The 23,960-nt window shown below is 50.4% G+C and overlaps 1 protein-coding gene across 1 annotated transcript in view; it reads left to right on the forward strand.

Annotated features, from left to right (window-relative positions):
- RFX8 (regulatory factor X8) overlaps positions 1-20,577 on the forward strand; it is a 52,246-nt gene extending 31,669 nt beyond the window's left edge. The window contains exons 9-16 of the mRNA XM_086323887.1: positions 840-990; positions 2,820-2,900; positions 3,191-3,249; positions 4,543-4,699; positions 6,016-6,110; positions 11,011-11,125; positions 15,075-15,391; positions 20,220-20,577. Of these exons, the coding sequence (XP_086180013.1) occupies positions 840-990; positions 2,820-2,900; positions 3,191-3,249; positions 4,543-4,699; positions 6,016-6,110; positions 11,011-11,125; positions 15,075-15,391; positions 20,220-20,414 (1,170 nt within the window). The 3' untranslated portion in view covers positions 20,415-20,577. The remainder of the gene's footprint in view (positions 1-839; positions 991-2,819; positions 2,901-3,190; positions 3,250-4,542; positions 4,700-6,015; positions 6,111-11,010; positions 11,126-15,074; positions 15,392-20,219) is intronic.
- The last annotated feature ends 3,383 nt before the right edge of the window (positions 20,578-23,960 follow it).

Below are 23,960 nucleotides of genomic sequence, written 5' to 3' on the forward strand. Positions count from 1 at the left end.
CGGGAAGGCCGCAGTGACTGGACTTACTGCCTCACTTGCCCTGTGGGAGACTTGGGACTTCCTGAGGAGACGGTGGGTTGGCAGTGACATTGATGCCATATTATTGGAGCAGAGGGTGGGGAGAAGGCTTCGCCACAGTCAAGGTGACAGGGGAGGAAGGTTGGACTGAGAGATCCGATGACACTAGAGAGAAAGAGGGACAAATTAGAAAGAGGGACAGACACAGGGTGACCGGCCGAATTGAGTCAGAGTCCTTACTCTGATGTTTCAACAAAAGAGGACTTTTAAAAATAGGTAATTGGAACCGTTGCTTTGGATTGTACACAGCTTCTGGGGTTTGTAGGTTTGTTTTTTGAACTCTGTGTGTAGAATGATTAATTGTGGTTTGGGAGTCAATTATATGTAATTTCTGGAGTGAAATGTGCTTTCCTTAAGCTTGTCATGAACTTTTACCTTTTATTTTATATTTTTTTTTTTAGGGAAAAAAAAATATCGGGCTTCTAAAATTTTTAACATAAAGGTTGAAAACTTGAGGCTGGGTTCAGCCCTTAAGTATTTTGGTTTGACCTCAAAACCAAAACCAGTCTCAGCCAACATTCATGTTGTATACACTTGTGAATCTGTCCTCAATATTTTGAAATCTTTGGAAGAGTTCTGATTCCAGCCTCTGCAGCCTGCTGTCCTGCCCAGGGGGCAGCAGCCAAGACTCCGTGGTGGCTGCATCCTTAGCTGGGTGGGGGCCCCTCTCTCGGGCTGTGGCTCGCGTGACCCCCGGCCTCTTGTGACCGGAGGCTGCCCACACTGGCTGGCGGCCATGTGTCTTGTCATTTCTGTTGTAGGGAATTGAGGACGTTCTCCTCCATGACTTTTTGGAAGATGTTTCTATTCAGTATTTGAAATCTGTCCGGTTGTTTAGTAAGAAATTCAAGCTGTGGCTCCTCTCTGCTCTGGAGGGCTTTCCAGCCCTCTTACAGATCTCCAAACTCAAAGGTGGGTTTCCATGGAGAACGTGGATTCTGTGAATGCAAGTGCAGCATCTAACTTTCCACGTGGAGTAGGTCGTCTCCCCTTTACTGCAGCCTGAGGCATATAGGATCTTAGTTCCCCAGCCAGGAATCAAACCCACACCCCCTGCAGTGGAAGCATGAAGTCTTACCCACTGGACTGCCAGGGAAGACCCCTCTCCCCTCTGGTGTCTCTTTGCCTTCGTGCACTGAACTGCAGTCCACAAGTCCTGGCCACTTCGGCTTTCTCAGCTTTTCCTTTAATGCCCATAAGGGAGGCGTGTGTTGATCCATCCACACCCTCTTGCCGATTCCCCAAGCAGGGCCAAGGGGGTGGGGAGGTAGAAAAGGCAAGGGAGAGGCCAACCAGCTCTGCCATCCTTGGCTCACTGCCCACTCAAGCAGGGCCAACAAGGGTCTTGGACCCTCTGTGCTCTGCTCAGGCCCCACGAGGCTCCAAGAGTATCGCTCCCTCCTTAGAAATTCCTCCCAAGGCCCAACTTGCCCACACTCCAGGCCTCCGGACATTCACACCCACGTGGAGTGTGAACACAGGAGGCTGTTGGTCTGCTCAAGCCTGCAGCGGCCGCTCCAGGCCTTCCTGAAGCTGACTGTTGGTGTCCCTCTGACGCCGTGGTCCTCATAAACTCCAGCACACGCCCACTGGACGGACAGTGTCTTTTACAGTCCTGAAAATACCCTTGTTTCCCGCTCCTGCCTTTGTGAGGTTCTCCATCATCGCCTCTAGCTCTCCCCGCCCAGCCCCACCCTTCCTGGGCAGCTCAGGCCTCTCCCGGCACCCAGCCCTCCCCACCTATTCCCCTCCGCCCTGCAAGTCCGCCTCCCTGGCACCCTGTGTGTGCCATCTCCCCCGAGGGCCCACAGAATGGGCCATGCCTTATCTTCAACCCCTGGCACCCCCAGCACCCCTGGCTAAAATTGATCCCTGTTTGACCCATTTGGAAACTCCCAGGCCCAGGGTGTGTGATCACCAGTCAGGAATGTGCCAGGAAGGGTCCCCCAGAGAGAACCGTGAGGTCTGGTGCGTGCTTGGAAAGGGGACCTAGGACAGGGGTCCAGTTTTCCATGGCCCCTTCCCCACCTGCTCTCATCCTGCCCTCCAGCTCTCATCCCTTCCCCTCCCCAGGCTCTTCAGTAGCTTCCACACTGATGGTTCTGCCTTCAGCCTCACTCTCCTTGGTCACACAGCCCTCCCCTCCCATCTCCCCAGCACCTGTGGCTATGTTGATCCCTCTTTGACCCACTTGGAAACTCACAGGCCCAGGTTGTGTGATCACCATGTCCCTGTTGTGTGGGTGGGCCACGCTTCTTCACTGCTTGACCTCTGACCCATCCCCGCCCACCTGCCCCCAGGGACCTCCAGCACCCACTGGCGCTCCCCAGAGACTCCTGACTGGTTGTGCCCAAGAAGCCCTTGTTCCTGCTGCTGTTTGTACCCCATCGGCCTTCCCCAACCCCTTGCCTGGCCAACTCCTACTTACGTGTTAAGACCCAGACTGAAGATCCACTTCCAGGTGGAGCTGCTCCCGACACTTTCTGCCCCAAGAAGCCTTCGCTCCTTTCTCCCTATGGCTCATGTTGCCGGGAGCGCTTGCCCTGCTGGTGGGAGACTGTGCCTTGGTGACCCGTCCCTAGCCGGAGCCCCTGGACAGTGGAGGTCCCTCTCCTTCCTCCAGCCGTGCAGGTGCTGGAGGGAGTATCCCCATGAATGAACACATGAATGAAATGAGTGAATGAACCCATCCAGGAGGGCGTCCCCCTCTCTCATTTTCGCATTTCTGGTCATTTCCCAAGGAGAGCATGCAAAGATGTGGAAGCTGGAGGAACTCAGAGTTCCTGGGCAAAATGGTCACCTGTACAGAGCCCACGAGGCAGGTGCTGCTGACACCATTTTTCTAGCATTGGGCGGGGGAGGGGGTTAGTCACCTTGCCCCGGAGGATCTAGAGCCATGTGGGAAAAGGCAAGGGAGGCAAGGGTACTGGGGGCCTGGCTGTGTGGGGCAGGCCGGCGGCTGTGCCATTCTGGGCAGACAAGTGTGCCAGCTGTGGGCACCACCTGTGTGCGCCTCCTCTCCCTGCCTGCTCCCTTCCCCACCCCGCTCCAGTCAGTCATGTGAACTTGAAGTCATAGGATCAGTAATGGCCATTTGTATTGCTCTTGACAGAGGTTACTGTGTTTGTCAAAAGGCTAAGAAGAAAGACATACCTTTCCAACATGGCGAAGGTAGGTTTCCTGAGTGTCCCCCGGGCCCTGTCCTGGCCCCCCACCCACCCAGGTGTGTGTTGGGGCCACCAGGTTCTGGGCTCTGACCTTCTCTGTCTTGAGTGACCACACAGCTTCACTGTTAGAGGAGGGGAGGAGAGGGGCCAGGGAAAAGGTTCTGGACTCTGTGCTGAAATCCCATGGCAGCAGATGGGGACAGAGCCTGAGACAGTCCTCTGCCCTAAAGCAGCCCCGGCCAGGGAGGCGTCCAGCCAGGCCCGCCTCTGACAGTCTCCATCCTCCCGGCGCAGAACTTCTCCCCCAGACCCAGCTCCTCCAGCTGGTTCCCCCTTCTGTGCTCGAGGGCTGATGGCCATGACTTTGCAGCACAGCCTCCATCCTGACCCGTCTGCAGCAGCCACCTCAGGCTCCAGAGCCAGCCCTGCTCGGAGCCAGCCCTTCAGTATTGCCCTGGGGGTTTACTTAGCACCCAAGGGCCGGTTTCCTCTCCATAAAACTGAAGTGACTGTAGCACCTGCTCCTGGGGCTGGGATACGGGTGACCCACCTCCCGTCCTACAGACCCTGAGTGTGGAAGGGATTGGATTGTCCCCTTGGGTGTACATGTGCGTGCTCATTCGTGTCCGACTCTGTGACTGCATGGACTGTAGCCTGCCAGGCTCCTCTGTCCATGCGATCCTCCAGGCAAGAGTACTGGAGTGGGTTTCCATTCGCCTCTCCAGGGGATCTTCCTGACGCAGGGATTGAACCCATATCTCCTGCGTCTCCTGCATCTGCAGGCTGATTCTTTACTGCTGAGCCACCAGGGAAGATCCCCTTGGACACTGGAGGCCAAATTCACTGCCCAGGGCTCCCAGGGGAAGAAAAGACATGGCTTCTGAGTCCCCTCGGCCACCCTGTAGAGTCCACCCACCTTTTGCTCTTCCAGAAACACACTTGCCTTGTAGACCCCGAGTCACCCACTGGTTCTCTCTCTGGAGCATTCAGGCTCCTTGCTGGGGGCACAGAGGATAAGGAGCTGGGAGAGGAGGCACCACAGGCCCTGAGACCCCACCCCCACCTGCCCCCAAGCAGAAGTGTTCTAAATGCTGCATTTCAGAAAGGCAGTTATAGAATGTGGAAAATTTAGACATTTTCATTGTCAGCTGGGATTCCATTTTAGTGGGCAATACCCCCAATCCAGTTTTCTTTCTCTTTGATAACTACACAATCATGGTAATTTGGAGAGGGGGGCATCAGGCCACAGTAAGATGATGAGATTTCAGTAAGTGTTGTGTGTGTCCTTTGTCTTCAGACCATGAGGATGGTGCTGAGAAACAGCAGGAGGGTCAGCGTCCTGAAGTCGGATCTATGCACCATCTTCCATCAGGGCGTTTTGGATAGTTCCCAGAAAGTCCTGCCCAGGGACCTGAGCGGCGCCAATGTCCTGGGAGAGAACACAGAGATGAAATGTAATCCTCCTTCAGCCTCTGCTTTGGGCAGTGTTTGGTATATGATCGGGGCTGGCATGGCCATCCCCAGTAAATGAATCTGATCCTTCCCTGGTGGCTCAGTGGTAAAGAATCCATCTGCCAATGCAGGAGACACGGGTTCAATTCCTGGGTCAGGAATATCTCCTGGAGAAGGAAATGGCAACCCACTCCAGTATTCTTGGCTGGGAAATCCCATGGACAGAGGAGCCTGGCGGGCTTACAGTTCATGGGGTTGCGAAGAGTCGGACGTGACCTAGCAACTGAACAACAACAGTCTTGATAAGTAGCCCCTCCCCTACCGCTTGTCTGTCCCTTGAAGATCTCCCTGCTCCCCACTACCCGGCTGTCCCAAGTCCCAGATCCTCCCCCAGGAGACTCCCCTCCAACCAAACCAGCATCTGAAAAGCATACACCAAACCCAGTAGACCTCAGGGCTACGGAAACCCCGCCTCCCAGGCCACTAACTCTGCTAGAAATCCCAGGTGACTCCCCAAACCTTGCTCTCAACCTCAGCCCAAGCTCAGAGAGACCCAGGAGGTGTGAGTGCCTGCCAGCCTCCCCCAAGTGCCTGCCAGCCTTCCAGGGCCTCCTTGTGTGTCTCTCCAAGGGGGCACAGGTCTGGCAGGGAGACAGCCTAACAGGTGAATGCTCAAGACGTGCCTGGAAATACTTCCGGATGGAGCCTGGCGGTGCCTCTGCCAGGGCCGAGGCAGTCCACTGGGTTTTCCAAATCTTCCTGGCGTGTGGTGGCACTCAGCTGGGGGGACCAAAGGCTGTCCTTATGCCCTCTCTCCCCCACTGCTGCCTGCACAGGTGGGGGGGCCCCGGTCCCCCCATCACTTCCCAGCCTCCACCCCTCAGGTCTGTGCTGACAGAGTCCACAGCCCCCGGCAAGGCACCTAACATCCCTCAGCGGCTTTGATGTCCTTCATCCCCTTTATAAAAACAGCGGGGATGGGTGAGGTCATGTCTGTATCATGCAGTGAGCTCACTTGGAGCCGGGTTCTGCGTAATTACAAGGTGTAGTTATGATTTCAAAATCTTTCTTCCCATTTCAACAAGGAGCAGATGGGGTCACTGGAAGGCAAAAGCACAGAGCTCTGAACCAGACGACCTGGGGTGACACATCCCACCCAAGAAGGCAGCCTTTGTGTTCACAATGAGTGTGAGGCCCCAGGGGATGCCTTTGAACTGCTGTGAGGATGTGGTCCCCTAGGTTACCTGGTATACAAATACCTACTGGGGAATTCTGCCGCATGGCTCACCATCTTTTGGTTTGTTTTGTCTGTTGATAGGTTTGAGCAGTTTAATTTCTTTGCTGGGGACATCAACAGATCTCAGTGTATTCATGAATTGTCTGTCTTCGAATCTCCAAGAATTTGTCTTCCAGGTACAAAAACATATATTTTTTTTTAAAGAAAAGAAGCAAGTGTTGGTCATTCTAGCTACATTATAGCACTGAGTGCTCAGGACCTGGTGCAGAGGGAAAGGGTTTTCTCTGGGGCTCTGGACAAAAGTGTGTCATGGTGGGGATGGTACTTCAGGATGGGGAAGTGGTATCTCGGAGGCTTGTACATCATACAAGTGTGTGTGTTTGCTTGCAAGTGCCACATGTGTGCATGGGTGAGCATGTGTGTGGGTGGGTGTAGGCAGGTAAGTGTGAGCACGTTTGCCCTTGTGAGTGTGTGAACACCAAGCAGGAGTGTTTAGGAGGGAGATAGGTTTGTCCATTGAGGGATATTGACTTAAAAATAAAGTTACAACCTAAAAGTTGAGAGTTATGTTTAATTCAGCGGAAGTTTTTAGGACTTGAAGCCTGGGAGACAGCGTCTCAAATGACCCTGAGAGAACTGCTGCAAGGAGGCAGAGGGAAGAGTCAGGTTATATAGAAATTTGCAACAAAGAAAGGGCAGGTAGTCTGAACATCAAAAGCATTTTGTGAATTAAAACCAGATATCCCAAGTTAAGCAATCTAGTGCTTTTCTGTGTGTGGAAGATGCAGGAGTCTGGGCTCTCTGAAGTCGTTCCTTTCATATGCATCTCAGCCATCTGGGGCCAGAATCCTGTGTTTTTCACACCCAGAGATCCTCAGGGCTCACCGTAGGGAATGGCTGCAGCCTGTGGGTGCCAGATTGCAGCTATTCTTTTCCTCCCTTGGTGCCCTGAGGGCTCAGGAATTCGCATTTGGAGGGCTGGGATCACTGATGACTGTGACGTCATTGTTTACTGATGTGCCAGGAGATACCCGATTTCTCAGGGAGAACGGTGCTCATATGGGGGTTTTACATACGGTCCCAGGAAAGTGTCAGGCTTGGGTTCATGAAAGCCAGGATGAATTGGTTTTGGATGTGGGTGGGTTTGGTCCTCCTGACAGACACGTCACTTGGGTTCAGTACACCCTTTGGCTTGATTGTCATCATCACCAGTATCAGAAAGTCGCATTACTGAATCAGGTTCAGCCGCTCACTGCTCAAAAATCAATACTGGAGTGAAGCACATGTTGGTAGACAAAAAAATTGGTTTTGATCAGAATGCTTGCAATCTGGATTGAGATGATGAAACTTGGTGTCCCCAAAACCACCTCTAGAGATTCTGCTTGGCCCTGAACATCTTTAAAGGGAAACGGGGAAGTGATCTCAGTTAATCACTGAGAAGAGGAGGGAAGGGTCCTCGCCATCCTCCACTGCATGCAGGCTTGTGTCCAGGCTTATCCACTCCTGGCAGTCTCTCTCTCTCTCTTTTTATTTTTTTTGTCATGTCTGCATGTGTGCTTCAGTTGTGTCCGACTTTTTGCAACCCCATAGACTGTAGGCTGGAGAAGGCAATGGCAACCCACTCCAGTACTCTTGCCTGGAAAATCCCATGGACGGAGGAGCCTGGTAGGCTTCAGTCCATGGGGTCGCTGAGTCGGACACGACTGAGCAACTTCACTTTCACGAGTTAGAGAATGAAATGGCACCCCACTCCAGTGTTCTTGCCTGGAGAATCCCGGGCACGGGGGAGCCTGGTGGGCTGCCGTCTATGGGGTCACACAGAGTCAGACACGACTGACGTGACTTAGCAGCAGCAGTAGCAGACTGTAGGCTGCCAGCCTCCCCTGTCCGTGTGATTCTCCAGGCAAGAATACTGGAGTTGGTTACCATTTCCTTCTCTTTAGATGCTCTCTTGTTCACACAGTTTGTTCAGGAGATTACTAAAGGGGAAGCTGGGAAAGAGATCTGGTCATCTGTTGATTCTTACTCTTCATTTCTACTTCTTTAATCTGCGGGAAGAAGCAATAGGTCAGGCAAAGCATTGCATGATCAAAAGGCCTGAAAGGTGTACTTGAGCAGGAAATGCGCAGGGCAGAGCCGGGGGGTGGTGGGGGGTGGTGCCTGGTTTGAGGTTAATGACAGAATGGAAGGGGCCTCCTCCAAAGAGCACCTCCTGCCAAAGGCTGCTTCCAGTCACCCTGTTGGAGCTGATGATGCTATTGGGGGAACCCCAGCACCAGGCCCCAGTGGACCCCAAACGCCTTCTGCCCTTGAAGACACCACCCTTTGAAAGCTAAGGCATCTGGGAATGGGCTTGACTGGGAGGTGAAGGGCAGGTAAGAGTAAATTAAGCTGAGAAAGGGAGGCAGCATTCCTGAGAGAGGTCGGAGGAGTGGAGTGGGCATAGGGAAAGCGGGGTACCAGTCTAGGGAAGAGGGGAGACATCTCTGCACCAGAGAGCCCTGGAGGGCCTGGAACCAGAATGTGACTCGAGTTTCCTCCAGCAGTCTCCAACAACAGGTCTTCCCAATTCCTCCCTCCCCCAGAAAGCCCAGGGAGGAGCTTGACAGCTGGGTTCTAAGCCTTTGCAGGTGTCTATTCTCATTCTTTGCTTCTTAGAAATAATCTTTTCAGATTCTGTGTGTTTTTTTTTTTTATCATTTTATTTATCTGTTTATTTTTGGCTGGGTCTTCTTGCTCCGTGGGCTTCTCTCTAGCTGCAGTGAGCGGGGCTGACTCTTGAGTTGCGGTGGCTTCTCCTGTAGCAGAGCACTGGCTCTGGGGTGCACAGGCTTCGACACTTGCAGCACGTGGGCTCAGTAGTTATGGCTCCCAGATTCTAGAACTCTGGCTCAGTAGTTGTGGCACATGAGCTTAGCTGCTCCACAGCATGTGGGTCTTCCCGGATCGGGGATCGAACCAGCGTCTAGGTTGGCAGGTGGTTCTTTACCACTGAGCCATCAGGGAAGCCCTGCCGCGTGGCTTTGATTTCTCCTCCTTGGTCCTTGGCAAAGCTCACTTGTGCCAGAGGTCACGTGCACAGTTGCATAGCTGTGGAGGCTCCGATTTGTTCAACAGGTTGAAGCTCTCTGTCCTCTGGTCCTCGGTTCGGGCACTCACGCAGCCTAGCTGTACCCCAGCCGAGCCCACTGAGACCACGGGTACCAGTCCTGCCCCGCAGCAGCACAGGCCCAGCCTGCGTCCGAGCCCACGTGACATGGTGTGTCCACCCTCACCTCCACAGCCCTCATGAATGAGACATCTCAGGAAAGCGGTGGTTTTGTGTCTGCCTGCATTTGATGGGGTTGTTTTTCTAAAACAGCTTGTCTGATTAAAAAAAAAAAAGACTACTGTCAATAAAATACTCAGGCTGTTAAAATGTGAAGCCTCCGGCATGTCCAAGATGACTAATCATCTCAAGTTGTTAGCATCTGGAACACAAGGAGACGCTCAGCTGTGTTGTGCTTCATTTGGTTCCCCCAGTTCTCGTGCAGTTTGGGCCCAAGAGGAATTTCTAAACGTGGGAACCCAAGGCGTCATGCTACTGGCAAGAGGGGGAAAGCTCGGGGATTGGGCTGAGATCGCCCACTGCGCCTTCTCTGGGTGGTTTAGGCACATCTTTGTGTGTGCTGAACCCCAGCAGGGGTCCTCCCAAGAAACCCCCTATCCAGGAGGTCCAGAAGCATGCGGAGAGGATGCCCCTGCTAAGGCAAGTCTGTTACCAAACCCAGGTTCGTGTTCAGGATGCACTGAGAAGCCGAACAGACTACAAGGTCAGAGGTTGGAGCAGAGAAAGGTTTATTGCAGGGCCATACAAGGAGAACAAGGGGCTTATGCTCAAAACTCCCCAGAGGCTTTCAGCAAAGCATTTTCAAGGGCCAGGTGAGGGGGAGGGTCTCGGGGTGTGTGATTAGCTTTGCACAGTTCTCTGATTGGTTGATGTTGAGATAACAGGGCAGTTAACGTTACTGATCCTTAGACACTGGAAGGCCTGCGGGCTGTGTGCTCCTGATCATTAAGTAGTTTCTTCCACTTGTTGGTGATGTTTAGCATTGGAAAAACTCAGGAAAAATACAGAAGATGCTATCATCTGGGTACTTCAGCGAGGAGCCCCAGCAGAGGATATGGGGGTGGGGGGTGCCTGTCCCAGGGAGGCCCCCCCCATAGGGTCTTGCTTGGTTACAGGTCCACACCCACCCAGAGCCCCGAGTGGTCCTTTGGGGGTTCTCGGTGGGGGCTGAAGCTAAGCAGAGATGGAAAGGCACCTCTTTATTCCTGGCCAGTCACCACTCTCTTCCTTGGAGACTGTGGTTGAGACTGTGGTTGAGGCTGTGGGTGGTCCCCACGCAGGGGAGGTTCAGGGGGTTCACCCCAGCCTGTGCGGGGGAGCTCCTGCGGCTCTGTCAGTTTGTAATTCACCAGAAGTGCAACCCAAGGCTGCTTACTGTCGGTCTGGCTGGGGAGTTCCTTGGTCTGCACATACAGCATCCCCCAGCACCCAGTTTAGTGCCACTCAGGCCATCGGATGACCACACAGGTGGACCTTCCGGGCCTCGATAATTCACCCAGTGCAGCAGCCAGCTTGGTGCTTTCCAAAATCGGCCCCCTTCCTCCCATCACTGTGGGATTCTGGGCCCCTTTATCACAGCATCAGACTTGCCAAGTATAAATTAGCCCCCGATGTCCCCGATGGCAACTGCCAAGGGGGCCTCAGTGGGACTGCCCTGCAGGGGTCACTCTGAAGGGGTCCTCACAAGTGACCTCTTTTTAAAAAATTGTGGGGATTAAAAAAAGAAGTAGGCCCCTCTCCCACCTCCTGCCTTCTCTCCCCGCACTTCAAAAGGTCTTGCCAGGAATCACCCCCGACAAGGGATGGCGAGAGACCAGGCCTGGGCCTCCCACCCTGCCCTTCCCGCCTCCTCTCCCACTTTGGCCACATCAGTGTCTGCACCCACCGTGGGCGACTTTGACAACATGCTCGCCTCAATTTTTATCATAAACCCCAGCATTTTTTTTTTTCTTTCTAAAATGTAACAGCCAAGCAGAAGCAAAGAGGAATTTCTCCAATTGGCCGCCAGCTTCCAGCTGAGGTGGAATTTCCTCCTCATGGCAGTGAGCAAAGCCATGACCCTCTGTCATAGAGACAGCTTCGGTAAGTCCGAGAACGCAGTGCTGTGCAGTCTACCTGCCACAGGTGTGGTTACAGCTAAGTGCTTCCCATATGGCTGTGTGAAACCCACTCACCATCTTCTCGCCTTTCTATGTAAAATACAACGCGGACACAGAGAATCACACAAAACCATGCTAATCTTTTTATAACAACACCACGATGATTCATCAAATGGCTGGACCCTGCCTCACTCTCCTGTCCATGAAAATAATCAGTAAACAATCAAAAATAAGAACAAAGTTTTACTTGAGCCAGACTAAGGACCAGCCCTCGCAGGTAGCCCTGCTGGTAAACAATGCTCCTGTCAATGCAGGAGTTGTGGGTTCAATCCCTAGGTCAGGAAGATCCCCGGGGGGAGGGCGTGGCAACCCACTCCAGTATTCTTGCCTGGAGAATCCCATGGACAGAGGAGCCTGGCGGGCTACAGTCCATGGGGTCGCAGAGAGTCAGACATGAGTGAAGCAACTTAACACACACGCACTATGTCTGGCCCACAAGCCCGCTCTCCAGATGACCCTGAGAAGCTGCTCTGGATGCTCTGGAGAGCAGCACAGTTTCATATCTTGTCAGAACAAAGAATATTAAGCAAGTCATTTCCTCAGTGTTTAAAAAAAGAGAGAGAGGCCTTGGCACCTGGAAGCGGAGTCTTATCATTGAAGGAGGACCAGCGTTGGTGTCCCCAGAAGGGAGGCGTTTAATCTTTGTTTTCAACATGGACGTTCTTTACTTCTTGTCAATATGTCCTTTTCTCTAACAGTCAAAGCAGAAGACCTGTGTAGGGTTGATAGGCCACAAACTTGATACTATTTTCGTTAGCATCAGAGTCAAGTTCCCTCATGTATAAAGCCAGATGCCTCCTCTAGAGTTCAATATGTGGAAGTTTCTTTTATCATTCCCCTGCTGTCATTGTCAGATATGCAGGAAATCTCCTCTGACTTTTGAATTATCTGCTTTGGGACATTCTGAGAAAAGAACCAGGCACCCTCTTTTACTCCCAGCTGAGATGGAGGAAAAAAATGGGTTCTTTGGGGCACCTGGATTTAACTTCCAGGAATAACAATTGATAAAGTTCCCCCTGTGGGCTTCCCTGGTGACTCAGACCGTAAGGAATTCACCTGCCCATGCAGGAGACCTGGATCCAATCCCTGGATCGGGAAGATGGAGAAGAGAATGGCTACCCACTCCAGTATTCTTGCCTGGAGAATTCCATAGACAGAGGAGCCTGGTGTTACAAAGAGTTGGACACGACTGAATGACTGACACCACTGTGTGCAGATGGAAGAATAAATCAGAGTCTGTCTTGCAGACTTTCTTGTCAAATGGATGGTCTTCCTGTTCTGGGGAGGTCTCACCTGTCACAGCTGTGGTGCTGATGCACAGGACAGGAGAGTCGTGGGGAGGGACAGTCATCCCTGAGGCCTGCGGCCCCGTGGAGGGGATCACTCATTTCAGCAGATATCTGTGCATCCTGTAAAGTCCCAGGCTCCTTCCTGGACACTGGACACACAGCCATGGACAAACAGACAGAGCCTCTACCACACGAGCTCGCACACCAGTCAGGGTGAGGAACCCCTGCCCCAGGGCTGCCAGAGGCCCTTGCAGCAGGTACGGGGATCAGGAAGAGCGGACAAAGAGCAGACAAGCCCCAGTCTAGACCGTTCTGCAAACTCTGGGTCTCTTTGGAGGGTTTCGGCTGTAAGCAGCCACACAGGTGACACCCATTCATCATGAGGCCCTGCCCATGAAGGTCAGGACAACGGGCTTAATGTTGGTGCTCTTCCAGGGCAGAGTTCAGGTACAACCACAAAAGGAAAACCAGCCCTTTCAGCAGTTTGTACTGCCGACTGAAAAAAATGCACAAGCTGAAAGTTGAGTAATGTTTTATTTAATGGACAAAACTGAGGACGTAAGCCTAGGACACAGCATCTCAGGTAGCTCTGAGGGACTGAAGAGGTGAGGGGCGGAGCCAGGATGTACTTGAGTTTTTTGCAACAAAGACCAAGTAGTGGGAACATCAAAAGATTGCTTTTAATTAAAGAAAACCTGACATCTCAAGTTAAGGAGTGTGTGTGTGTGTATTAGTCCCTCAGTCATGCCCGACTCTTTGAGACCCCGTGGACTGTAGCCCGCCAGGCTCCTCTGTCCATGGGATTTTCCAGGCAAGAATACAGGAGTGGGTTGCCATGCCCTCTTCCAGGGAATCTTCCAGACCTAGGAATGGAAGCTGGGTCTCCTGCATTGCAGGCAGATTCTTTACCATCTGAGCCACCAGGGAAGCCCTAAGGAATTTAGTGCTCTTCTGTCTGTGGGAGGATGCAAGAGTCTGGGCTCACTGAAATCATTCCTTTGATATGCTTCTCGGCTCTCCAGGGCCAGTATCCTGTGTTTTCTCACCCTGAATCTCCTCGGGGGGTGCTGCTGGGACGGCTGCAGCAGCTGATTACTAGACGCGGGGTGGACACCCTGCCTCCATCCCGAGTCCCCCCAGGGCTCACTGTCGGGGCTGTAATGTGATGGCTTGGAAGCTGCAGCATCCTTTGATAACTCATAGAGCGGGTGCCCTCCACCTTCTTGGACCTTCATATGAAATCAGAGTACTCACACCACCCATTCTTTCTCTGCACACGGACCGCGGTTTCACAAAGTGAAACAAGTGAAGAGTTGTTTTGGGGTCAGACTTATTCCAGACCATGTCATGTCACAGAACCAGGCTCTCTCACCCAAGACCTAACAGAAAAGAGTGGACCTTGTGCAGAGCTTTGAATTGCACAGAAAGGGTCCACACGCCCTTCTGGGGTTGGTGCCATCGTTCATGGTCTGAGTTATTTTACAAGTCTTGTAAATTGTATCAAACAGGTAATATGATTCTCCTGCCCAGAAATGCAAACTATCATGTGTCAGGTGGGTACAGCTGAGGACAGCTGTGTGGCATCTCTTTGTAAATTAATGTCAGTGGCATGCTTTACTGTCTGTGTATGCTTAGTCCTTTGAATTCTCTCTTTTTTAAATTTATTTTTTATTGGAGTATAATTGCTTTACTATTATACTGGTGGTTTCTGCTGTACAACAACATGAATCAGCTGTATGTATACATATATCCCCTTCTCTTGGGCCTCCCTCCCACTGCCCCATCCCTCCCCTGTAAGTCATCACAGAGCACCGAGCTGAGCTCCCAGTGCTATAATCAGTTGCAGCAGCTTGCTATTTCTCTCATGAATTGAGTCCCATAAAAATCTTTGAAATGCGTCCATTCTACATCTGTGTGAGAATCACGGTTTATCTTCATTAAAAAATTACTTTTTGATATGTGGCAGAAACCAACACAATTCTGTAAAGCAATTATCCCTCAATTAAAAAATAAGTAAATTTAAAATAAAAAAAAAGATTTTTAAAGATTAATTTAAAAAATTGTCTTTTAAGAACTGTTCTAGGCTAGATCTCCTCCCACCCCGTTTCTCAACTGAACGTTAATTATCCTTTTGTTTTCTGGAGCCAGAGGCCTTGGGATTCAGACCACTCAGCTGGCCCTTGCCCACCAGCTCCCTAAGGACAGCCCCTGTGCCCCTCACCCGTTTCCCCCCAGGAGTTGCAGCCAGGTAGTGGGTAGTCGAGGGGCACTCTCTCCACCTCTGGGAAGGGCACCCGTTTCTCTGCAAGGTGGCCCTCCTCCCATGTCACAGCAGCTGTGTTGATGTTCCCTGTCATGACTCAGCTCACTGAGCACCTTGTGCTAAAGCCACCTTCTGGGGTCCTCTGGGTGTGGGATGCTGCGAGGGTGATGGACGCTGCAGGGACTCAGGCTTTGCCAGGAGGAGTGAGGCTCTAGTGCACAGGAGCTGAGAGCCCTGGAAAAGCTGTTGGTTCCACGGGGATCCGTTTACCTGTCCATCTGTCTGTGTGCTTATTCACTGGGGGTTGTTATTTCATGTAGGCTCCTGGCACCTGTTTCACTTGCTGCTTTCGGAATATGTGATTCACATACTTCAGTCGTGCATTGAGGAGGAAGAGGAGGAAGACAACGTGGGAAGTCTCAAGGAGATACTGCCAGATGACCAGTCTCCTGTCCAGCCAGACCATGAGCCCCACCACCCTCCAGACTGCCCCCCAGCTCAGGAGCATGAAAGCCTGAGTGCGGATCCCCCCCGGGTGATGCTCAGATGCAAGGGCCAGAGCCCCGGTGCCACGGCGGGGAGCAGTGTGGTGGTCAGGGTACCTGGCTTCCTCGTAGACACCGTCACGGGCAACAAGGTATGTACACCGTGGCCCAGCCTTCCATCCACCGGTGTTCTCAGGAAGTGAGAACCCAGAGGGCTAGGAGACCCACGTGCTGGGCGTAGTCGCTCAGTTGTGTCTGACTCTTTGCAATCCCATGGACTGTAGCCCATCAGGCTCCCCTGTCCATGGGATTCTTCAGGCAAGAATCCTGGAGTGGGTTGTCATTCCCTACTCCAGGGGATCTTCCCAACCCAGGGATTGAACCCAGGTCTCCCACATTGCACGCAGATTCTTTACCATCTGAGCCACCAGGGAAGCCCTAAGAAACCCATAGAGGGGGTTATACATTGTCCAAACAAGGACACAGGATTCTAGACTCATCTCTGCTATAAGCGATTTTGCCAGTGTGTCTGTTGACCACTGCTTAGCTCCAAAACATGCCTGGTCTGATGAGAGCTGTGCAATATGGGGACTGCTCTCCCCTGGCCCTCCCAGAGCCTGCCTGGCATGAACAGACTCACTGAGCAGCAGATCACTACAGCTACGAGGAGTGACATACACTGAAAAAGCCTCTGGCAGCGTTTAAAGAAAGGAAACACTGCACAGTCTGAGTACAAAGGATTTTTGAAAGGGTAGAATTGGGGTCCATCTTGAAAGATACAAAAATAAGGGTTGCAGGAATTCTCTGGTAGTCCAGTGGGTAGCACTCTGCGCTTTCAGTCCCAGGGCCTGAGGCTTGATCCCTGGTGGGGAAATTAGGATTCTGAAAGCCTTGCAGCATGGCCAGAAAATTAAAATAATGAAAAGTAAGGCAATTTCTCTGGTGGTCCAGTGGCTAAGACTCCGTACTCCCAGTGCAGGACGCTGGGGTTCGATCCCTAGTCAGGGAACTAGATCCCGCATGCTGCAGCTAAGACCTGGGGCAGCCAAGTAAATAAAAAATAAATACATATTAAAAAAATAATGAAAGTAAGAATGGCTACCTATCGAATATACTGTGCACACTTGATATATATTGTCTCAAAGCCATACAACCCTGCACAGTATCTGTTCTTATCATTTTCATGCCATGCATGAGGAGACAGAGGCTCAGAAAAGCTAAGCGGAGGCCCAGAGTCACACAGCAAGTAAACTGCAGAACAGAGGCTGACACCCTGGCCTGCTTGATCTCATCATTCTTCTCCTACAGTGCTAGATGGGAGGAGGATGGTCCAGGCCCCCAGAAGACTAGGACATAGGATACAGAGATCTGAGATGGGGTCTTGAGTGCCAGGGAGGGGAGGCAGATTGAGCAGGAAGTTCAGCTAGATGCGAGGCAGGGGAGTGGGCTGGTTGGGGGAAAAAACCCTGACAACACCTGTCAGTAGTAATTTCTAAAACTCCTGCACACATGTTTGGAAGCTTGGCCTCTTTACCTGGCGTTCTTTTCACATCCACAAGTTCCCCTTCTGAGTAGATGAGGAGTCTACTTAGGAGACCACTGAAGGCAGGAGTGTGACCTCAACCTGGATGAAACATGGTCAAAGCCATGTGGCTGAGTCATAGCTGGAACTGTCTGTGCCCTGTGTGCATGCTAAGTCGCTTCGGTTGTGTCCAGCTCTTTGTGACCCCATAGACTGTAGCCCACCAGGCTCCTCTGTCCGTGGGATTCTGCAGGCAAGAATACTGGAGTCCATTGCCATTTCCTTCTCCAGGGGATCTTCCTGACCCAGGGATCGAACTCGTGTCTCCTGCATTGGCAGGTGCGTTCTTTACTGCTCACGCCATCTGGGATGCCCGTCCATGCCCCGCAGCCCTTTCCCATTCCAAGCACGCAGAACCTCGGCAGACTGTTACTGAGCTGGACTGGACGAGACACCCACTGGCCTGGACAAATGAAACAGGAGCCAAAGAGCCAGTTCTCACAGTCACCAGCCCTCTGTCTCCATCAGGCGTTCATTTGCTGACCTCGAGACAGTGAATTCAACACCCGGTGCTTCTGTGCTAGAGACTCTAATGTGAATCTGTAAAGAAGAAACTCATCTCCCCTGGGAGTGTGTATATGAAGCCAACAAGACAGAGGAGACCGGGAAACAGGAAAAGACTGGCCCCCAATCAGGACTGGTGAGGGAGGAGGGGTGCTGGGCCACTGAGAGAAGGAGCAGATGGAGGCGGTTCAGGCTGCACTCACTGAGCTGGTGATTCAGGGCCGTGGGCAGAGAGAAGGCCCAGCTCAGTCTGGAGAAGGGACAGGTTGGCCAGACTGTGCCCTAGAGAACCCTCTCCTGGCTCCTGACCCTCTGGAGAATACATCCTGTCCTGGGTGACAGGACCCATCCGGGGGGCTTACCCTAGTCACTTGGGAGCCCCAACAGGATGCGTGTCTGAGCTGGATGTTCAAGTCTGATGATTTGGGAAAATATCTGTAGCCTACTGTGAGCAGTTCTGGTACATAACTTTTTGGGTTCAAATCCCACGTCTTCCACTTAAGCGGGTTTCCTAGGTGGCTCAGTGGTAAACTGAGCCCTGCCAGTGTCCCCCTGCCAGTGCAGGAGACATGGGTTTGATCCCTGGGTCGGGAAGATGCCCTGGAGAAGGAGATGGCAACCCACTCCAGTATCCTTGTCTGGGAAATCCCATGGACAGAGGAGCTGAGAACGTTGGGCAAGTTGCTTTATTTGTCTGCTCAGCTTCCTCTTCTACAAAATGGAAATAAAGACGTCTAATTCCATAGGCTATAATGAGGTATAAATACGTTAATTATTTGTAAAATTCCTAGAAGCATAAAAAGTACCCATAATCCTAGTCATTGTTATTATTTCTCCAACAAAACCTCCTAATCTGAACACCTTTACAGAACACTCTCTACCCAATCCACTAGTCACTCTGAAGTTTATTGCAGTGGGTGTATTCCACCTATATTTAATTGGTGGCAACAGTAGAGAGAACATTAAATAATTGAACAACATAATAAAGCAATACAAGCAGATAAATGTCAGATAACCCAAGGTAATATGCATTAGAGATTAATTAAGCCTGCTTGTGCGCACGCGAGCCTGCCAATTTAGCTATAATGACTTAGACACTCCAACACTGAAAAGTTAGGCTCGCCTAATTTCCATTGCCCTCACTAGTCAGCCTGTGCACTTGTCCTCAACAAAAAAGCACACGCTCGGGGTCCCATCTGCTTTCATCTGCCACGAGCTAACACCTGTTCAGCTGCACCCCTGGGGCTGACCCCCCTGGACAGTTCAGCTCAGTCCCTGCATCTACAGCAGCAACTCAAGTCAGCAATCCCCACCGCCACTTCCATCTGTCGCTCTTGTCCATTCTCCCGATGCTCAAAATAGTAAGATGCCAAGGCATGTCTTAAGAATAAAGGGAAAATTATACTGATATTAAATAAAGGCCATTCTCCTTAACCTGGCAACCAGTTCCAGTATTCTTGCCTGGGAAACCCATGGACAGAGGAGTCTGGTGGGCTCCAGTCCGTGGAGTTGCAAAGTCAGACACAGCTGAGCATGCACACGTGCACACACACACACACACAGTTTTCAGTTTAGGTCATATACTCAAGCAGGAAAGCAAGGCAAAAATATTTAAAAATAAGTGACTTCAGCCAAAAGGTAAAGATGAAGACAGATGGTATTTGTTTTTTTGTTTGTTTGTTTTTTTGTTTTGAGAGAAGAAAAACATCTTTTCCTTGGTTGGTGATGGTTATCATTGAATTTATGGAGAATGGGTGAGATATGTACTTTCATTAACCTTGTGTTCAAAGTCACCTTTTGCACATCTTTGTCAAAATATGCTAGCTTATGGGGATGGAGGGGGCACTGTTGAAGAAATCAGACCAAGAAAATACATCTCTGTCAGTTTGAAAGTAATCATATCCGAGGATTTGCCCATCTTTCGAATACCCTTGGAGCTGAGGGTGGCGTATTATCCTTGTTTCTCTGATAGGAAGGTTTGCTCAGGCAACTTGATGACTATCTGAGAGCCAACATCAGAGTCTGTGAATGTCTCATGTCAATTACTACCCTATAGAGTGTTAATGTACGGAGAAGGCAATGGCACCCCACTCCAGTACTCTTGCCTGGAATATCCCATGGATGGAGGAGCCTCGTAGGCTGCAGTCCATGGGGTCACACAGAGTCGGACACGACTGAAGCAGCTTAGCAGCAGAGTATTAATGTAACCCATGAGAGTCTTCACAGACTTCCTCCTTTATATACTGGTCTATTTGACCAGTGGTGGAGGGAGGGTCTGCGTGGGAACTTGAGCCAACTGTGTCGGCTCATAGGGTCAGTATCCATCTGGAAAGCAGCCAAGGTGACGAGCGTTACAGCTGCGAGGTGACCCGTGGGCACTTCACAGGCTCCCTCCTGATTTTCACAACTGATCCAGGCTCTCTGCGTCTGTTTTAAGTTTTAATTTTTTGGCCGAGCTTCATGGCATGAAGGATCCTAGTTCCCCAACCAGGGATCGCACGCACACCTCCTGCATTGGACACACAGGATCTTCACCCCTGGACTGCCAGGGAAGCCCTCCCCCGTGCCTTTAAGGGCAGTGTCGTCCCTCTCTGGCCTCACAAACACCTGCAGTGCCCCCGTCCTTTTCCTCAAGGGAGCCACCCACTCCCACTCTTGCGCCAACCCCCAACACCCTCTCTTGTGCCATCCTGGGTTTGAGATTCCTTCCACAAAGTCTTTAGCAGCCCCTGAGTGCTCCCCTGGGAAGTCGGGGTCCCCTGCACTAGGTCCAGGGTGAAATGAGCATGTGCTAGCAGAATTCAAATGGTGGGTCCTGAAATGGAAAAGCGTAACTTTCTCTTTTCATCTTTTCTTCTAAACACCGCCTCCCTGCCCCACCCACCCCACAACAGCTCATCCAGGTATTGTTGGAGGATAAAGCCACAGAAAGCACCATCAAACTCACCCTTCCTCTGGGACAAGAGACCCTCATAACCCTGACAGATGGACAGAAATTTGTGATCCACATATCAGATGTATCCCAAAGCTCTGAGGATGTTTATCTTACGGAAAGTAATGCTGACACGGGAGATTATTTATTGGACTAGGACCTGAGAAAGCATACATTTTTTTCATTAAGGATAGAGTAAATGGTAACACTTTCGTATTGGTGAGAAAGAAGATTCTGTGTAAATGATAGAGGTAGCACTGTTTTCTGTTTATATGTATTTCAAGGAATTGGTTTTGATGAATCATATAAATTGATTTGGAGAATAATTTTTGCCTCTGTTGCCTTTATTCAGGGCTTTTGCAGTATTTCTGTGGGGACTTGAGAGAAATTTGAGAAATCCTGTTGGTAATAAAAACATGGATCATTCTCCAGTGAAAGATGAAGTTTGTAGAAGAGCAAGTAGTACAAGCAGTCAAAGGCCCCTCATAATATTTTTCGTCCCCTCAGGAGTACTCTAATCAACATAGAGTTTGTAGAAAGATCCCTTCAGGCCTTGAGGAAGAGGGGGAAAACTCCATTATTTGATAGTGCTGTTAGAGTTACTCACTGCTCCAATATAGCAGGGGTCCCCATCCCCCGGGATCTAATGCCTGATGCTCTGAGGTGGAGCTGATGCAATAACAATAGAAATAAAATGCACGAGGGATGTAATGCACTTCAGTCATCCCCAGGCCCCCAGTGTGTGAAAAAATGGTCTTCCAAGAAACTGGTCCCTGGTGCCAAAAAGTTTGGGGACCCCCGCTAAGGATCCCACCTTGGCTTCGTTCACATGGCTCTTTTCTTAAAGTGATACAGAACTATGAACCCAACGGTGGCTGCCACAAATGTGGATGTCCTGCTGATGCTCTGTTCCTCTCTAGCACAATCCCAAAAAACCCTGACACTGAGGTAGATCCCTGTTAAACCAGACCATTTTTATGTAACCGATTATGATACTTGAAAGGAATTTAACAATTCATGCTTAACAATGTCTGGTAGCAGTGGAAATAAGGGAATGTTTTATTGATCTCCTATTACATAAGAAATGAATTAAATTTCTTGAAATGCTTGGGAATTTTAAAGAAACATCAGAACTCTAGATCACTAGATTCATTAAGAATTATTCATCATTATGGTTTAAAAAGTAATCATGTTTTAGAGCCTTTACTACTACATTGAATATGTGATCTAATTTCTTAAGCCATCTGGGAGCAGTTATTTGTCAAAAGCAAAAAAAAACACACACACTCAGAGGCCTGCATCCTTTGGCTTACTGTTCAGTGACTTCACGTATCCTTTGCTCACATCTAAGCGGACAGGTAATGGGCTGAGTCAGGGAACAAAGGCAACGATAAGCTGTATGGGTCCGGGAACAGCTAATTGTGTTTGCATACTTTGGGGTAAACTGATTAGCTGAGAGCTGGCAGAGGGCATTCATCCTTGAAAAGACCATCCAGGCAATCAAAGAAAATTCCACTTATCTGTTTATCTGCAGGGTTAGGATAGGGGGTGGGGGGGGCGGTGAGTAACAGAGAGGAGAGGAAGGGGCTTCTGGGGCCCTCATCTGCTCCAGCTCTTGGTCTGGGGGTGGCCCTACGGCATGTTCGCCTTGTAAAAATGTGTTTCAAAGCTTCACATTTGCTTTGATTGCTTTTCTGTTTATGTTCTATATGACAATGTACTTTTTAAAACAGAAGTCTGTGCACGTAGGGAGAGGGTGGGGGAGAGAAGGACAGGGAGTTTTGGGGTTAGTGAACTCTTATAAACTACTACAGTGAGGGCTGAGTGCTCAGTCACTTCAGTCGTGTCTGACTATTTGTGACCCTATGGACTGTAGCCTGTCAAGCTCCTCTGTCCATGGGATTCTCTAGGCAAGAATACTGGAGTGGGTTGCCATTTCCTTCTCCAAGGAATCTTCCCAACCCAGGGATCGAACCTGGGTCTCTTAAGGCTCCTGCATTGCAGGTGGATTTTTTACTGCTGAGCCACCAGGGAAGCCCATAAACTACTACAAAATACACATAGATATGTTATACTACTGTTATATATAGGATCAATAAACAACAAAGTCCTACTAAATAGCATAGGGAACTATATTCAATATCCTGTGATAAACCATCATGGAAAAGAGTATTTTAAAAAAGAAAGTCTATATATGTATGGCTGAGTCACTTTGCTGTACAGCAGAGATTGGCATGACATCACAGATCAACTGTACTTCAATAAAAAGTTTACATTAAAAAAAAAAATCAGTGCGCACATTGTAGGAGAGAATGAGGCTTAGAAGCACACAGGAGGGTTTGGAAAGCAACGAGGGCCCTCTATTTCTCATTCTCCATCATCGTCAGGTGCTCGGATGGTTCTGCTAATCTGGACTTGGTGAACCTGGGCTGGGCCCACTCAGCCAGCTGCTGTCCCTGACAGGCTCGCGGGGGCCGGCAGGTCTAGGGTGGTCTCCCCTGGGATCCCTAGGCTCCTCTCCCACATCCCTCCAGCAGCCCAGCCCGGGCATGTTCTCACAGCAGAGCTGGGGGCCAAGGAAGCAGAAATAGAAACAGGTTTTCATGCTTCTGTTTGCATCAGTGCCTGCCCCATGTTTCAAAGCAAAGTGGAGACGGTTCTAGGAAAGGGTGTGCACACAGAGGGGATGTCGAATGGGTGGATTTTTCCAATCTCCCATATCAAGGTCAATGCTAACTGCTACCCGCTACCCAAATCATTATCCCAGATGTTCGATTAGGGAGACAGTTTTGCAGGAGAATGACCTGCTCAAGGTCATTTGGACAACAGTGAGAACCTGATCATCAGAACAGGGTCCACAGTCACCCCATGGCATCGACCACTGTGACATTTTGACAGCACTGCCTTCAGGCAACATAACCTGATAAGAAACAGACATTAGCTCCTTAGTGCTTCGAAGAGCCCACAGTAGTTTCCGAAACAGTCACTTTAAGTAGGAATAACAATGAGAACTTGTGCAGATGGAAATCTCCCCAGGGCACATCACTGATTGTCAGTGTGGTGCCTACAGCGAGAGCAGCACATTGAATTTTCTTCACATAATAATCATAACTACACCCACGTAGATCTTGGAACATGAATTTTCACTCATGATGATGGTGAGTTGGAGGCCTGCTAACACTGTCAGTGGATTTTTCCGAAACCAGAAATTTGATCTAAAATGTACAGTGATGTGTCCCAAAACTGTCATGCACTCATTTACCAGGTCCTTTTTAAATATGGGGGATCATCAAAGAACAAAAGAGGCATCTCCCTGCTCTTAGAGGATGAAGAAGTTCAGAACAAGCCTCCCCAGAATGTTCCACTTTGGCATGGGGATCCTGCAGGCTTCAAAGAAATATATTCCCTCCCATGACTATCTATACTTGACTCTTATACTTGGGCCACCTGATGCAAACAGCCAATTCGCTGGAAAAGACCCTGACACTGGGAAAGATTGAAGGCAAAAGGAGAAGTGGGTGGCAGAGGATGAGATGGTTGGATGGCATCACCGACTCAATGGACATGAGTTTGAGCAAACTCTAGGAGATAGTGAAGGGCAGAGAAACCTAGTGTGCTGCAGTCCAAGGGGTTGCAAAGAGTCAGACACTTTGCAACTGAATAACAACAACTTTGACGACCTAAAAGAATTTAAAGCCAAGAA

This window comes from Bos grunniens, chromosome 11 (genome assembly GCF_055505025.1).
Source record: "Bos grunniens cultivar Pamir isolate PY7600 chromosome 11, Bosgru_T2T1.0, whole genome shotgun sequence".
Lineage (NCBI taxonomy): Eukaryota > Metazoa > Chordata > Mammalia > Artiodactyla > Bovidae > Bos > Bos grunniens.